This window comes from Macaca nemestrina, chromosome 2, assembly GCF_043159975.1.
Source record: "Macaca nemestrina isolate mMacNem1 chromosome 2, mMacNem.hap1, whole genome shotgun sequence".
NCBI lineage: Eukaryota > Metazoa > Chordata > Mammalia > Primates > Cercopithecidae > Macaca > Macaca nemestrina.
This window is the reverse complement of record NC_092126.1, coordinates 116032367-116046830: the sequence shown is the minus strand read 5'-3', so window position 1 is coordinate 116046830 and position 14464 is coordinate 116032367. Positions and strand designations below refer to the sequence as shown.

Here is a 14464-nt window from a genome sequence, read left to right as displayed (position 1 = left end):
AGCACCCTGTGTAAAAGGGTCACCCCCTCCCCGGGCCTGCCCTGAAGGGAGGCCCCATCCTGTGAGGGCATGACCCCCCAAGTCCAACCCTGCCATGCTGACCTGCTGGGGGCCAGTGGGGATGCACTCAGCATGAATGTGGCAGCCTCCATGGTGGATGAGACAGCTGTTAATTTCTGGGGGAAGAGACATTGGGATGGGGGTGGCCCTTAGAGGACCGCCTTCATCTGTCCTCTGTACCATCTGTCCCACCCCCTCCTATCTCAGCACCCCCAGTCCCCACAAGTCCCACATGCCCCTCAGCCCTTCCTAATCTGACTCAGATCACTGAAGCCAGACCCCTAGCCCCACATACAACCCAGGTTGGGGGCCTAGTCTCACCCTGGCACAGCTCCCCGTCGCCCATGTAGCCATCCTGGCAGGTGCATGTCCGCTGCCCAGGTGCCACCTTGGTACAGTTGGCATGAGGGGAGCAGCCTCCATGGCCATGGGCACAGGGGTCCACCTCTAGGGGGAGATGGTCCCAGAGAGTCCTTAGGAGTAGGCACAGGGCCAGGGGCAGGACAGGAGAGGAGGGCATGAGAGAAAGGAAAAGGTCAGAGGGAAGGGTGAGTCCCAAGATGGGACAGTGAGGGGGGCTGGGCCTAGAGGAAATGAAGGGGGCTCTGTGTGGACAGCCACCCCAAAAGTTCAGAGAGGGCTCTGGGCGTCCATGTGGCTGGACCTGAACAGAAGACGCCATTGCCGGAGTATCCTGCAGCACAGGCGCAGATGGAGGCTCCGGCCGAGTCCTGCACGCAGCTGGGAGAGGTGGTAGTGGCTGAGCCCATGCCTGTCCAGCCGTGCCTTGACCCCCAGGCTCCCCGCCACTCACCCACCTGCCTCAGGCTGGGCCTACTCACTTGGCATTGGGGTCGCACTTCCTAGGGCACTGAGGACTGGTGATTTCTGGGGGGCAGGAGGATGACTCTGGTCATTCAGACCCAGGAACAGCCTCCTCAGTAGCCACCTGCCCCCTCCCCCTTGGGACCCACTCACTCTGGTCACAGCGGAGGCCCTGCCAGCCCACGTTACAGACACAGCTTCCATCCCCTTGCAGCCCCTCCTGGCACAGCCCATGGGCACAGTCACATACTGCAGTGGGATAAAGGAGAACAGGAGTTTCCCAGTGCCCCCATCTTGTCCCGGATGGGGTCTCCAGGCTGCTCTCTGCTGCCAGGAAGCCCACCCCCACCCCTCCCCAGTCCTCACCTCCGGTGCAGTTGGGCCCGTAGCGGCCCAGCTCACACATCTCACAGGCCGTTCCATGGAAGCCCTCATGGCAGTGGCACTCCCCGCTGCCCAGGAACCTGTCCTGGCACTGCCCATGGCCCGAGCACACCCCCCCCAGGCCTCCTGGGCATGGCTCACACAGCGTACCAAAGAAACCAGGACAGCAGTCTGGCACCTGTCAGTGTTGGGGGTGGAAGAGAGGGTGAGAGAGGCCCAGCAAGGTGTCGGGGGAAGGGGAACGGGGGCATCTCGGGGCCACAGAGCCACAGAGCAAAGCCCCTCAGAACCCCAGACCCAGGGACGAGCAACTCAGAGCCAAAAGAGACACAGAGATGCCTCCTAAAACCCTCCCTCTGGCAGGGTGGGGAAACTGAGGCTCAAGCAAGGAAGGGCTGCACCCAGATCCCACAGTGAGGGGCCGAGCCAGGCCCAGTTGCTGCCTCTGGGGTTTGGCTGACAGAGCCAGCTCCAGACTGCCCTTTCTTCCTCTCCCGGTCTCCACTCCCTCCCCCAGGGGAGTTGACACAGGGACAAACAGTAGCCCTCTGACTTCAGACCTCTCTCCCCTCTCCTTCTTCTGGGTTCTGGCCTCACCCTAGTCCCAGCCCAGTTTCTGCCCTTAAGATCCAAACTGGGCTCCCCCCTGGGCCCCACCCACTCCCACCTCCTTCTCTCCGGACAGGCTTTGGGGGGGCTTCAGGGCAAACCTGGATCTTCTTGGCACATGTGTAAGAGCAGCCCCGGGAGAAGGAGAAGCCAGATCGGTAGACACAGCTCTTCCTGGGTGTGTCCTGGAAATGGCGACAGGCAGGAGGGGTCAGCCAGTGGCTCAGGCAGGGGCAGGGCAATGAATGGGGAGACAGACAGATGGACTACAGTGTCAGGCAGATGAGCAGAACAGCAGAAGGGTCAGAGAGGGACCAAGACAGGCAGACCGATGGGAGAGGGCAGACAGGATCCAAGCCTCGGGCCGCAAGTCTGAGGGAATCTCCCCTCAGTAGAGCCATGCCAGCCCTCCAGGCCTCTATGGGGACATCAGCCACCCAGTTCCCTGTGCCTGGAGGCCTGGGCCAAACAAAGTTGGGCTGGAGGGTGAGGGGATTGGGCACCTTGGAAGAAGTGAGGGCAGGCAACGCAGGGACAGAGCTATGCTAAGCCCAGTCTCACCTGCAGCTGGAAGCCCTGAGTGCAGCGGAATTTCCTGGTGCAGTTTACACATTTCTCCTAGAGGGAAAAAAGGTGGGGCATCAGGCAGTCCAGGCCTGGATCCCTGCCCTTCCTCCAGGACAGGCTGACCCATGCGCTCCTCCCCACCAGTCAGGCCAGCCAGCAGCTCCCAGCTCTGAACTCCGGTGCCGGCCTTCCTCTGGCCCCAGCCTCTCACCCTCAGGGCCTCAGCGTGACTATGCAGGCAGCGACTTGAGCCCACCGTCAGGACCCCTGACAGACCAATCAGCGAGCGTCCAGGGGCCTCCAGCATGGGACCTTCCAGTGGCACATGGTTCACCTCAGGCTGGGGAGAGGGATGGAGGCTGAATCCACCCACCCACCACCCTCACCTGGCAGGGCTATAAGGTCAGGCGGTACTCCAGGGCCGGGGGGCTCCCTGGAGCAGAGGTTGGAGGTTGGAGGCTCACAGCTGGGGACACTCCAAAGGGAAGGGATCTTCAGGGATAGGGGCCCAGGCTAGGGTCTCCTTGCTCCCTGACCCCCAAACCTGGCCACTGTGGTTGTAGAAGACGATCCAGTGGGCAGGGCCCAGGAGGGAGTTGCGGTGTCCACCCTTCCGCAAGGTTTCCATGGAGAGGGCCTCCCCCAGGACCACATGGTGCCGCACTGTGTCTGCGTCCTGGGAGAGAAGGAGCGAAGTCAGGGGACTCCAGGATAACAAGTGCCCTGGACAACATGCCGCACCCACCGTGTCCCTTCATGGTGGGATGGGAGGCTTGCCCTCTGTGCCTTTGCCCTCCCCACCATTGCCCCAGCCCCATGGCCTCACCAGGTGGCTGCTGTTGCCCTGAGCCTCCAGGGAGCGGTTGGTGGGCACAAAGATGGTGTAGGCAGTAGCAGCCTCAATCTGGGACACCAACCTATGGCGCTAGGGATGGGGTGGAGGTCAGGGATGGGCATATTAGTTGTCAGTCTTGACACTGGGAGCCAACCAGCTTCCTCTGGACCTGGGGCACAGTGTCCCCTGAGCAGGCACGTCCCCTCTTGCCAGCCTTCCTTACCTGCAGCAACTCCCGGAAGAGGCTGAAGGCAGGCACCAAGTCCAGCTGCTGCAGCAACCCCTGCCCACCGGGCACATCCCCTCGGGAGGGCAGTAAGACCTGGTACAGAGCACAGGGCCTGGTCAGCATGTCATTGCTTCACGGCCTGCCTGCGAGGTTCCCTGCACACACCCTCCTCCTGCTGTACCTGGCTGAGGATGTGTAGGACACCGTTGGTGGCAAGGAGGTCAGCCACGTCCACGCTGGCATTCTGCACCCAGACCCTCTGGAAGGCAGCAGCAGAGCTTAGCCACAGGTGGGCGCAGATAGACCCTTAAAGGTGGGACAGCCCCAACAGAGAGACTGCTGGGCACACAGGCACCCACAGGTGGTCCGCAGGCTGGCCCATGAGCTGGGTCCTGCACAGAAGCTCCTCCCAGGAACTGACTCTGATCCTGAGTCAGACCCAGGATCCACCAGCTGGGCACACAGACTCTCCCCAGGGTCCGTGGTGAGAGGGGCGCTTGTCCATGTGCAGACTCAGATGGACAGACAGCCCCTGCAGGCAGTCACTCCTGGCCCAGAGACTCAGTGCCGATCAGCAATGCATCCTGAGCACATCCTTTGAGCCCGGCTCTGGGCAGGGCGAGGGGACCCCAATCTCATCCCATGGGGCCCCTGATGTGGGACAGCCTGTAGCCACTCAGGCTCCCTTCCATGCCCCACCTGTCCCCTTTTCTGCCCAGAGTTCACCACATACCCCACTAATGTTGCGAATCTCCCAGCGTGTGGTGGGGTTCAGGGTGGCCACTTCCTGCCCACCCAGCCGGGCCAGCTCCTCCTCGAAGAGTGCACCCTGGAGAAAATGGGCCCTGACAGGGCACAGTTTGGGGGGGTCATGGAATCAGGTTAGTGTAACTTACAGAGACCTTTGGGACTGGGCCCACCCCAAGGGGTGAGTGCCTGCCAGGCTGAGGACTCGCTAGGGAGAGGCTGGGTCCCGCAAGGAAGCCCCCTCCCACAGCCTGGCAATGGCAGCCCCACCTGACCAGGCTCGGCAGCATCCTTGGCTGCAACCAGAAAGCTCGCTCCTCAGGGTTCAGCTGACGGACGGCAGCCTCGGAGGGCACCAGGGCTGTGACTCGGCCATCGGCAGGAAGCGTGATGCCGGCACTCTGCATGCACACCGCGAGTAGGGGCAGGAGGAGTGAGGAAAGCAGCCATCATCTTCAGATTCCCTGCTCTAGGCTCCAGGCCTGCCCCCAACCTCCCACTCTGGGAGATGTTATATGGCACCCCTCCATCCAGGCAGGCCTCCTGGATTTAAACCCTCAACCCCAGCATTCTGCCCTGTCCTACCTTAAACCACTGGTAGAAGATGGAGAAGTGGGCATTTGCCTCCAGCTCCTAAGGGAAGGGAAAAGGCTGAGGTCACAGGACCAAGGGCAAATTCAAGCCCTTCCCCACCACGGATCCTGAGCAGTGCCCCTTTCCCACCTGAGGTGCCGGAGAGGGCTCCTCCCCAAGCACAGGGAAGACAGAAAACGAGTCTGAGCACCCCTTACCCGGAAGATGTCTCCATAACAGCTGAAGCCATCACCCCCAAAGCCAGGGGGGCACGTGCAGACCCGCTGACCTCCCCCCACTGCCCGGCAGGTAGCCTGGGGTGGGAGTGAGAAAGGGCCTCCATTCAGACCCAGATGGCAGCTGGGTCCTTCCCTCCCCCATCTCTCTGCCTGTCCAGCCACCCAGCCCCAGCCCCTGCCCCTTGCTCTGCAGCCACCCAGTCTGTGTTGGTGGCACTCCTTCGGTGTGCCTAGCCCTGCTCCCCAGGATTACTGGGCATTTGACATGAGCATTACCCACGCCAGGTGGATACGAAGGAGCTCAGGGCTGCGGGAGCACCCAGGAGGCCCTGCATCCTCTGGAGCCAGAGCTGAGAGCAGAAGGAGCTAGCCAGGCCCAGGTGCAGCTCGCAGAGGCAGGGGTGTGGTAGGGTGGAGCAAGGGCAGGGGACAGCGAGGAGCTCAGCGCAGCCAAGGACAATGGAAGCGGGGCAGGAGTGGAACAGAGAGAGGAGGCTGGGCAGGGGCAGGTGAAGTGGGACAGGAGTGACATGGTTGGATTTGAAGTTTAGAAAGATCTTAATCCTGACAGTATACAGAGAGACACCCAGAGATGGGGAGGGAGGGAGAGAGCTGCAGCCTAGGCCCACCCCAGAAAGCCTCCCCAGGGCTCTGAGCCTTGCACTCCCTTACCAGGCCGTGGCAGCCACCATTGCCTGCCCGGCAGGGGTCGATGGGGCTGCACTGGTAGCCGTCCCCGGCAAAGCCCAGCTTGCAGGTGCATCGGCTCTGGAGAGGTTAGGAACAGACGGCCTTGTCTCATGATGAGAATCCAACCCTTTCTTCCTCCATTACTTGGCTCTCTCTGGGCACTGCCCCCGGGGAGGCCTGTCCAGAGCCCAGAGGAACTTCTCCCAGCCCTACTCTCGGAGATCTGTGCTCCAGTTGGGGAGACAGAGGCCCTAAGGGGAGACTGGCTCTCAGGATGAGTCCACGGAGGTGAGAGTATTGGCAGAGAAGCGTCTGTGGACACTTGGTGCCCCTACACTTGGAGCCTGGGACCCTGCCAGGGCCATTGAGGCTAACAGTTTGTGGCAAGTGGGTAGGCATCTGCCAAGGCTGGCCCCAGGATAGTGGCTCAGATCCCACCTCCACCCCTGCCACTCTACTCAGCTGCTCTGGTCCCCCAACCAAATGCCAGTGCCCCTGGGCTTGTGTACATTGCAGGTGAGTGACCAGTGAGACCCCTCAGATCTTAGGTGCCCTTGTTTGCCCGTTGGGGGCATCTCACTGGCGCATTCAACACCTCTGTTCTGAATTAAGGCCCTAATGGGGTTTGGAGCTCCAGCTGTTACACCTGTCAGTTCTTACTGCTAAGGCCCCACGTGCTGGTGCCCAGAGGCCACCTTGGAGTTGGGAGGACAGGGAGCCCCACAGGCCTGGCCATGCAGAGGCTGACCCTGACCAGCCAGGCCTGGCCTCCCACTTGGCACGTTAGACAGTCTTCAATGCCTGTCTGAACACTGGTTCACCAGTCCCAAAATGCTCCGCATGGAAGGCTCCAGGTTCTGAGCTCCGGTGACTAGATTCAGACACTGCAAAGTTCTGGGGCTGGATTTCCATGAGGCTAAAGTTTTGGGGAGGTCACTCCCATGGGCAGGGGCTCTTCCTGCTTTGCTCAGTGTCGTATTCCCTATGTCTAGAACAGGGACTAGCATGGAACAAGTGCCTGATAACACCTGGGAAAGTAATGAGCGGATGGATGAAGGAGTGAATTCCAGATGCCACTACTCAGCATGTCAGCACTGGGTTCTCATCTGCACCTGAGGTTCCAGACCCTGAGCACCTGACTCTGCATTCCGGGAGTCAGATGGGGCAGGGAGAGAGTCCCCCAGAGCCAAGGCTCCCGCCCCTTCTCTGCTGCACCTCACCTGCCCGGGGCCCACGTAGCTGCAGAGGGCATCGGCGTGGCAGCCACCTCTCACGTCCAGTTCACACTCATCAATAGCCACACAGACGCGGCCATCCCCACTCCAGCCTTTGTGGCATGTGCAGTGGTGGGTGCCCAGGGACCCAGGGACACACTCAGCCTGTGAGAGCCAGGACAGATAACTCAGGGACACAGGAATGTAGGCAGAGGGCTAGGGCATCCCACCTCCTGCCTCTGGGTCAGAACTCCAGGGAAGGAGCAAGGGGACTGACATTCTCTGAGCAGCCGCCGCGGTCCGGGTGGGAGCAGGGGTTGCTGGGTGTGCAGGAGAAGCCATCACCCTCAAAGCCATCAAGACAGCGACATCTGGGGGTGGGTGAAGGAGGGGGCTCCAGTGAGCCTCAGGTGCGAAAGGTCACAGGTGGAGCAGACAGAAGATGTGAGTCCTCACCTGGCAACACCCTCCTGGCTAACACAGCGGGCATGCAGGTGGCAGTGCTGGGCCAGCCCTGTGGGCCCACAGTCCCCCATGGACTCGTTGCAGAACCGGCCACTGAAGCCGGGGGCACACGTGCCCTGCTGGCACACCCCCCCACTGCCTGGGCGGTTGTCGCAGAGACCGTGGACACAGCCGCAGTCTGTAGGGAGTAGATGGGAGCAGGGAAACTGAGAAGCAGGAGGCAGGGCTGGCCGGGAGCCAGGATGGATTTGGGGGATATAGGGAGTGGGGCAGCCAGTACAGAATTGATTTCAGGGAGGAAAAATCAGAGGTTATCTCAGACTCAATGGGCAGGCAGATGAAATGTGAGGGGGGCATTCTGAGCTTTCAATTATCCCATTCTAGTTGTCCTGATCCCAACACCACCATCAGGAAGTTCTTCAGTGTGTCTGGCCTAAGTCCCACATATTTTAAATTAAGCCACAGTTCCTTTCCTGGCATGGGTGAAGCAGACAGCATCTCCTTTCTGTTCTCAAATCTTCCTCCACTCCCCCCTGGCTTTCATCCCTCCTCCTGGGGCTTCATTTCCCTTCTTGAGAGCCCCCAGACCCGTTTCTAACCAGACCTTTTTTCTCCCTAGGAGATGGCCTGAGCCAGGACCACCCACCTTCCTGGCACTGATCTCCATGCTTGTTTGGGTTGGAGCAGATGTGGCAGGCGATGCCCTTGTAGTCTGGGAAGCAGAGGCAGGCCCCGTTGCCCTGGATCCCATCACTGCACTAAAGAGTGAGCAGGAGGCAGGATCAGTCATGGGAAAGGGACTCTACATCCCTTCTCCCAACACCCCCTCCTTTCATGGGCTGGCTCTGAGCTCTTGCTACCCATGAGAGCTCATCCTGGAAGGGATCTTCAAAATCACTGATGCCACCAAAGACCTATCCCCTAAAAGGCACCTGGCCCTGGAGGTTTTATAAGTGACATTTGCTCAATTCAGAAACACATAACTCCTGTGTTCTATAGCCAGGTGCTAAAGTAACCCTGATGTTACAAAGTGGTAAAAACAGAACACAAAAGAAAACTACTGCCAAGTAGCCTTTTTGGAAATAAATGCCAAAGAAAATCTATCTTATCTATTGTTGTTGTTGTTGTTGTTATTATTATTATTATTATTATTATTATTTTGAGATGGAATCTCACTCTGTTGCCCAGGCTGGAGTGCAGTGGGGCGATCTTGGCTCACTGCAACCTCCACCTCCCAGGTTCAAGTGATTTTCTTGCCTCAGCCTCCTGAGTAGCTGGGATTGCAGATGTGTGCCATGACACCAGGCTAATTTTTGTATTTTTAGTAGAGACAGGGTTTTGCCATGTTGACTAGGCTGGTCTTGAACTCTTGACCTCAAGTGATCCGCTCGCCTCAGCCTCCCAATGTGCTAGGATTACAGGTGTGAGCCATTGCACCGGGCCTCTCTAATTATTTTTAATTAAAATACAAGAAATAATTTGATCCAACTTTCCATTGCCTGGATGTGAGGACCCCAAGGCCAGAGAGTGGCAGGCTTGGCCCAGACACACAGCCAGTCACTGGCCAACCGGTGAAGGAGTCCCTGTCTTCCCCATACCTCACCCCAGGAGAGGACGGGACTCACATTGCCTTTGCCATAGCAGGGGTTGGAGAAGCCCCCAGGACACTGTGTGCAGTCAGGCCCGAAAAAACCTTTGCAGCAGCCTTGTTCCTATAAGAGACAGAGCAGGTCCAAGAGACCATCTGGGGCCATGCCCTCCCTGCCCAGGCTGCCTCTGCTCCCTGGTCCCATCTCCAGAGTGAGGGAGTAGATAAGGTTTCTCTGGGACCCTTTTCCACTGTTAGGCTGCAGTGCATCCTCTGAGGAAGGTAGCCCACTCAGCCCCAGTGTGGGGGCCCCCAAGGAGCAACAGGTGCCTAGGTGACCTGGGAGAGGGCACCCATGCCCATGCTCACCGTGACGGTTTGGTTGCAGTAACTGGCACAGCCCTTCTTTAGCACATTGAGCCCAGTTGGGTCATGGATGTAGACACACTCCTTGGGGAAGATGTCCTGGGTGGGCCGTGCAAAGCCAGTCAGCGGGTGTGGGTTCTGGGTCAGCCCCTTTGCTAGGCAGCCCTGGTCAAGGGACCTCTGCCCCTTGGGTCCAGAACTCCCACCCTGGTCCGGTGGAGCTGTGAAGCACTGAACCTCCAGCTCGGATCTAGCCTCCCAGCCTCTGCTTCCCCAACCCACCCCTGTGACCCAGAGCAGAAACCTCAACAGGCAGTCAGGAGGCCCTGAGGGCTGGGCCAAGGGGTGCTCACCAGTTTCACACTGTTGTGGGGACACATGCTGGTGTTCAGGGCTTGGCAGTCCACACAGGAGCCCTGGGTAGGGCAGGGGCGGGATGGGGAGAGGGGTTAGTCATCGTTTATTTACTCAGCAAACCCAGAGAAGGGAACATTGAGTGGGGATTAGGGGATGAGAAAAGCCAACCACGGCCGGGCGCGATGGCTCAAGCCTGTAATCCCAGCACTTTGGGAGGCCGAGACGGGCGGATCACGAGGTCAGGAGATCGAGACCATCCTGGCTAACACCGTGAAACCCCCGTCTCTACTAAAAAAAAAATACAAAAAAAAAAAACTAGCCAGGCGAGGTGGCGGGTGCCTGTAGTCCCAGCTACTCCAGAGGCTGAGGCAGGAGAATGGCGTAAACCCAGGAGGCGGAGCTTGCAGTGAGCTGAGATCCGTCTACTGCACTCCAGCCTGGGCGACAGAGCGAGACTCCGTCTCAAAAAAAAAAAAAAAAAAGAGAAAAGCCAACCACAGGAAGCCCAGCACTGGTGTTCCAGGCAGGGGAGAGCAGCGGCAGAGGCCCTGAGCTGGGCAGAGCTAGAGTCTCTGGAAAACAGCAGAGAGGCCAGAGGCAGGCACAGAGTGAGTGAAAGGGGATGAAGTGGTGGAGGATGCAAGAGTTATCTCAGGCCAGGCACAGTGGCTTACACCTGTAATCCCAGCACTTTGGGAGGCCAAGGTGGGAGGATCACCTGAGGTCAGAGGTTCGAGACCAGCCTGACCAACATGGTGAAACCTCATCTCTGCTAAAAATACAAAAATTAGCCAGGCATGGTGAGTGCCTGTAATCCCAGCTGCTCAGAAGACTGAGGCAGGAGAATCGCTTGAACCCGGGAGGCGGAGGCCACAGTGATTTGGGATTGTGCCACTGCACTCCAGCCTAGGCAACAGAGCAAGACCCTACTTCAAAAAAAAAAAAAATCTCAAAGATGGAATCATAGTCCTGGTGAGGGTGAGTGTGGGGGAAGCACAGGTGGGTCCTTGGGAGTCTCCCACAGGGCCTCAGAGCTGGCGTCAACCTCTCCCTGGGAAAAGGATCGCTGCTCCAGCGCTGATGAGGGTTAGTGAGCAGGGTCCTGGCTGTGCAGGCGAGGCTCACCGCCACGATCTTGTGCTGCTCCTCGCTGCAGTGCTTGGGCAGGATGGGCAGGATGGTTGGGGGCAGCAGGATGCCGTCCAGCATGTGGATCACGCCATTGGCGGCCAGCACATCTACCCTCTGCAGTGGGACTCCCTCGGGTCCCAGCAGGATGCGCCCCTGCGGCAGAGACCCACCGTGCCAACCCCCAGCCTGGCTGACCTCGGCCCAGTGGGGCTGCCCGCCTCCACCCCTGCAGCCCAGTTAGAGCAGACAGGCAGCTCAGTGAGATGCTGAAGTTCCCGCCTGCCATGCCAGCCGCCTCTCCCTCAGCTCTGGCCAACTACACTGCTCCAGCCTCCGGACCCTTACTCACATGGCTTCTGCCACATGGGGCAGCCCTACTGTGTGCTCCATGCTCCTCTTTGGAGTACTCCCCCTTAACCCTCATTGGGCTCCAGCAAAGGAATTTGATCTCTGCCTGCTTCCTTCCCCATGACCCCACCAGGGCCTAGCAGTATCCTGCCCACCACGGGACTCGGAGCACACAAGGCTCAGAGGCCAAGTGGGCAGCTGGTCACTACCAGTCACACCATCCGCCCAGGTGTCCATGCACCTCACCTCCTCAGAGATGTTCACAGCCAGGACCTGGTTCGCCATGGTGAGGATCCGACCTTTGGAGATGAGCTTCTCAACAGTCAGCTGGGGCGAGGGACAGTGTGGCTTTAGGCTGGGCTCTGGCCACACCTTGGGGCCATGCCCAGTCCTGCCCAGGAGGCTCAAAGCCACTGCCTTGGTCCCCAGGCTCTGTGCTATAGCAGAACAGATGCGAAGGGAGGGGAGATGGAGAAGAGATGGGGCCTAGGGGAAGTCCAGAACCTGCAAGCAGCCCTACTGGGTGCAAGCTGGCCACCCCCCAGAGAAAAGACCTTGCACCTGGCCATGGTTGTAGATATGGTACCGCACCAACTCCTGCAGTTTAGAGAGACCCTGGCAGGGGAGAGAGGGTTTGGCTCCTGGAGGACCTGTGGGGGAGTGTGGAGGTCCTGGTGCCCCCATACCTGCAGCCCCTTCTCCCGCTGAGCTTACCGCTGTGAAGAGGTAGATCAGGCGGCCGTCACGCAAGCTGTCCACAGCCTCATTGCTTGGGGCAAAGACTGTGAAGGGCCCAGGTCCGTCCAGGATGGAAGGCAGCCCACAGTTCTGTGGCGGTGCAAGGGAGGCTCAGGGGGCTGCATGGCCAGCCTCCACCTCTGAGTCCTGCCTGGGCCCTGCCACCTTTGGCCTGCAGGAAACTCCCACTGAGTAAGTAGGAGACATGGGCAATGGGTCTGTGCTACCACAGAACCTCAGGCTTGAGGATGGGGGCATGGGCAGAGGCCACGCTACTTCAGAACCCCAGGTCACTGTGGGGCAGAATCTGGGATAATGAGTCCTGGCCCAGAAGCCCAGAAGCCCACATGAGCTAGGGCCCCTCCCCTGAGCTTACCTCCAGGATGGTTTCAAAGCGGCTGAAGGCCTCGGTAGAGGCGAGGATCTGACCAATAGTTCTCTGTAAGGAGGGATGAGTGTGAGGGCCCCAGGGAAGGGGGTGAGGCTGCTTCAGCCCTGGGGGAGAAGCTACGCTCCAGCCCTGAGCAGAATGGCTCCTGCCCACTCACTGCTCTCTGCAGGGGTCTGAGGCCAGCCAGCATCACAGGGGAGGGGAAGGGAGGACGCTGGCTCACCTTGGGATCCCCTGGGGTCCCAGAGGGGGGCTGCCACCGCAGGCCAGTGACCACGTGGAAGACGCCATTGGCTGCTATGTTGTTGGCCTTGTAGATGTTGAACGTCTGCTGGGGCTGGTCTTTGTACTTGTAGGAGTATTTCTGGTGAGACACAGAGATCTGGCCAGATCCCATATGCCAGCCCCCTGTCCTGAGGCTCCCTCCCACCTGCACACCCTTGCCAGGCTGTGACTCCTCTTGTTCCCAGGCTGAGGCTTCTCCCTCACCGTGAATTGGTTGAAGGTGACGGTTATCTCCTGCCCGGCCAGCGTCCACCACTTTCGTGTTTGTTGGGTCCTTGTGTCCTCCAGGATGTGCTGCCCTGCGATGATGTGCTGTCTGCAGAGCTGCTGGGCAAGGGATGCCTGCACATACAAGGCAGGGAGCCAAGTGAGCGGTGGGGAGGGCCGTCTTCTTCACGCCACCCTTGCCCAAGCAATGGAGGGGACAGGATGCCTCCCAGGCCCTGACGCCTTCCAGGTTCTCAGGCCCTGGAGACTGTGGCGGCATCCAGGGGAGGAGGTGAGGGCCGGTGGCCAGCTCCACCATGGGGAGGGGCTTACGTTCATGGTCCTGGAGGAGAAGGAGGAGATGGATGGCACCAGCACGGTGAATGGGCCTGCTGTGGTGAGGATCTCCCGGCAGCCTTGGTCTGGGGGGGTAGGGCGAGGGAGTATCAGAAGGGAGTTGGGGAGACCCGGGGGGTCTCAGGAGACCCTCGGGCATCAGTCCTGGTGTGAGGGAGTTGGGGTGGGGGTATTCAGCCTAGATTTAGGATAGATGGGGGCCTCGAGGTTGAAGAGTAGCTCCCACCCCCTGCGTGCACCCCCCACAGTTCGCTGTTTGTTCCCACAGCTCTGGGGCAGAGAAACCAGAATCTGCAGAGGCAGCCCCTCCCTCCCTGCCAGCTGTGCTGTGGGTGAGGGGTGGGGTCATGGGCAAGCAGTGGGGGTCACACACCCATCATGGCCACGGCGACCCTCAGCTGCAGGAACACCCGGCCTGTCTGAGTAGCCTTCTGCACCTCGTGGAGCAGGTGTCCGTAGCAGGCACGCCCATCCCCCACCTCGCTCTCCCTGCACACACAGCTGGGGGCCCAGGGAGAGCCTGTCAGGGTGGAGGCTGCAGCCCCCGCACCCGATGCATCCTCAAAGCGGGTATGCTTGCCCAACCTACTGTCTCTGCTCCAAGGCCCCTGTGCTTACCTGGTCTTCCCATCAGCGGTCACCTGGCAGGTGGCAGACCGGTCACAGGAGAAGGGGGAGCAGAAGGCGAAGCAGCCCGCAGAAGCATTGCTGTTGATGCTGACCAGGCCTGGCCGGCAGGTGCAGAAGGCCTGGCCCCCGACAGGGTGGGAGGGGAACATCATGTCCAACCCCAAGAACCACTGGTGTCTGCCCTACCCACAGAGCCCTGCTCAGCCCCTCCCCAAAGAGGACCATTATTCTCTCCCCATTTTACAAATGGGGAAACCAAGGCTACAAGAAGGCCTGTGACTTGCCCAGGGTCCCACAGCCAGTGTGAGCGGGTGCACTGTGGGGGCGGTTCTGGCCTGGGACCCTGGCTCACCTGGCCTGGCTTCTGGTACACACACAAGGTAGAGTTGCTGGGGCAGCCACCAAGGTTGTCAGTGCATGGGTCCTTGGGCAGACACACTATCCCATCGCCATGGTAGTTCTCAGAGCAGTGACACTGAGCCTGCCCCTTGGGGCTCACCGAGCACAGGGCCAGCGGTGAACAGGGTGATGGCCAGCAGGGGTTGGGGACTGCCAGGGCAGAGAGAGCGCCCAAGTGAGCCAAGCACCCAGGAGCCCTGTCTCTGCCACAGCTTTCACCAGGAAGGCCG

General features: G+C 59.9%; 1 protein-coding gene across 5 annotated transcripts in view; it reads right to left on the bottom strand.

Annotated features, from left to right (window-relative positions):
- Window positions 1-14464, bottom strand: part of LOC105480550 (stabilin 1) — a 30134-nt gene that overhangs the window by 6951 nt on the left and 8719 nt on the right. For 4 of the 5 annotated variants that reach the window (XM_011739592.3, XM_011739594.3, XM_011739595.3 and 1 more), the window contains 36 exons: window positions 14188-14384; window positions 13824-13954; window positions 13579-13706; window positions 13182-13270; window positions 12846-12983; window positions 12580-12720; window positions 12342-12404; window positions 11942-12055; window positions 11789-11842; window positions 11474-11554; window positions 10874-11032; window positions 9745-9807; window positions 9395-9490; window positions 9063-9149; window positions 8084-8195; window positions 7429-7615; window positions 7250-7343; window positions 6979-7137; window positions 5741-5836; window positions 5048-5143; window positions 4842-4889; window positions 4527-4657; window positions 4243-4354; window positions 3691-3768; window positions 3504-3602; window positions 3272-3370; window positions 2990-3121; window positions 2657-2785; window positions 2440-2496; window positions 1980-2063; window positions 1252-1447; window positions 1039-1134; window positions 903-948; window positions 725-801; window positions 382-507; window positions 103-176 (listed from right to left, as the gene is read on the bottom strand). In XM_011739592.3, the coding sequence (XP_011737894.2) occupies window positions 103-176; window positions 382-507; window positions 725-801; window positions 903-948; window positions 1039-1134; window positions 1252-1447; window positions 1980-2063; window positions 2440-2496; window positions 2657-2785; window positions 2990-3121; window positions 3272-3370; window positions 3504-3602; window positions 3691-3768; window positions 4243-4354; window positions 4527-4657; window positions 4842-4889; window positions 5048-5143; window positions 5741-5836; window positions 6979-7137; window positions 7250-7343; window positions 7429-7615; window positions 8084-8195; window positions 9063-9149; window positions 9395-9490; window positions 9745-9807; window positions 10874-11032; window positions 11474-11554; window positions 11789-11842; window positions 11942-12055; window positions 12342-12404; window positions 12580-12720; window positions 12846-12983; window positions 13182-13270; window positions 13579-13706; window positions 13824-13954; window positions 14188-14384 (3869 nt within the window). The remainder of the gene's footprint in view (window positions 1-102; window positions 177-381; window positions 508-724; window positions 802-902; window positions 949-1038; window positions 1135-1251; window positions 1448-1979; window positions 2064-2439; window positions 2497-2656; window positions 2786-2989; window positions 3122-3271; window positions 3371-3503; window positions 3603-3690; window positions 3769-4242; window positions 4355-4526; window positions 4658-4841; window positions 4890-5047; window positions 5144-5740; window positions 5837-6978; window positions 7138-7249; window positions 7344-7428; window positions 7616-8083; window positions 8196-9062; window positions 9150-9394; window positions 9491-9744; window positions 9808-10873; window positions 11033-11473; window positions 11555-11788; window positions 11843-11941; window positions 12056-12341; window positions 12405-12579; window positions 12721-12845; window positions 12984-13181; window positions 13271-13578; window positions 13707-13823; window positions 13955-14187; window positions 14385-14464) is intronic. The other variant, XM_011739593.3, reaches the window with a different exon arrangement.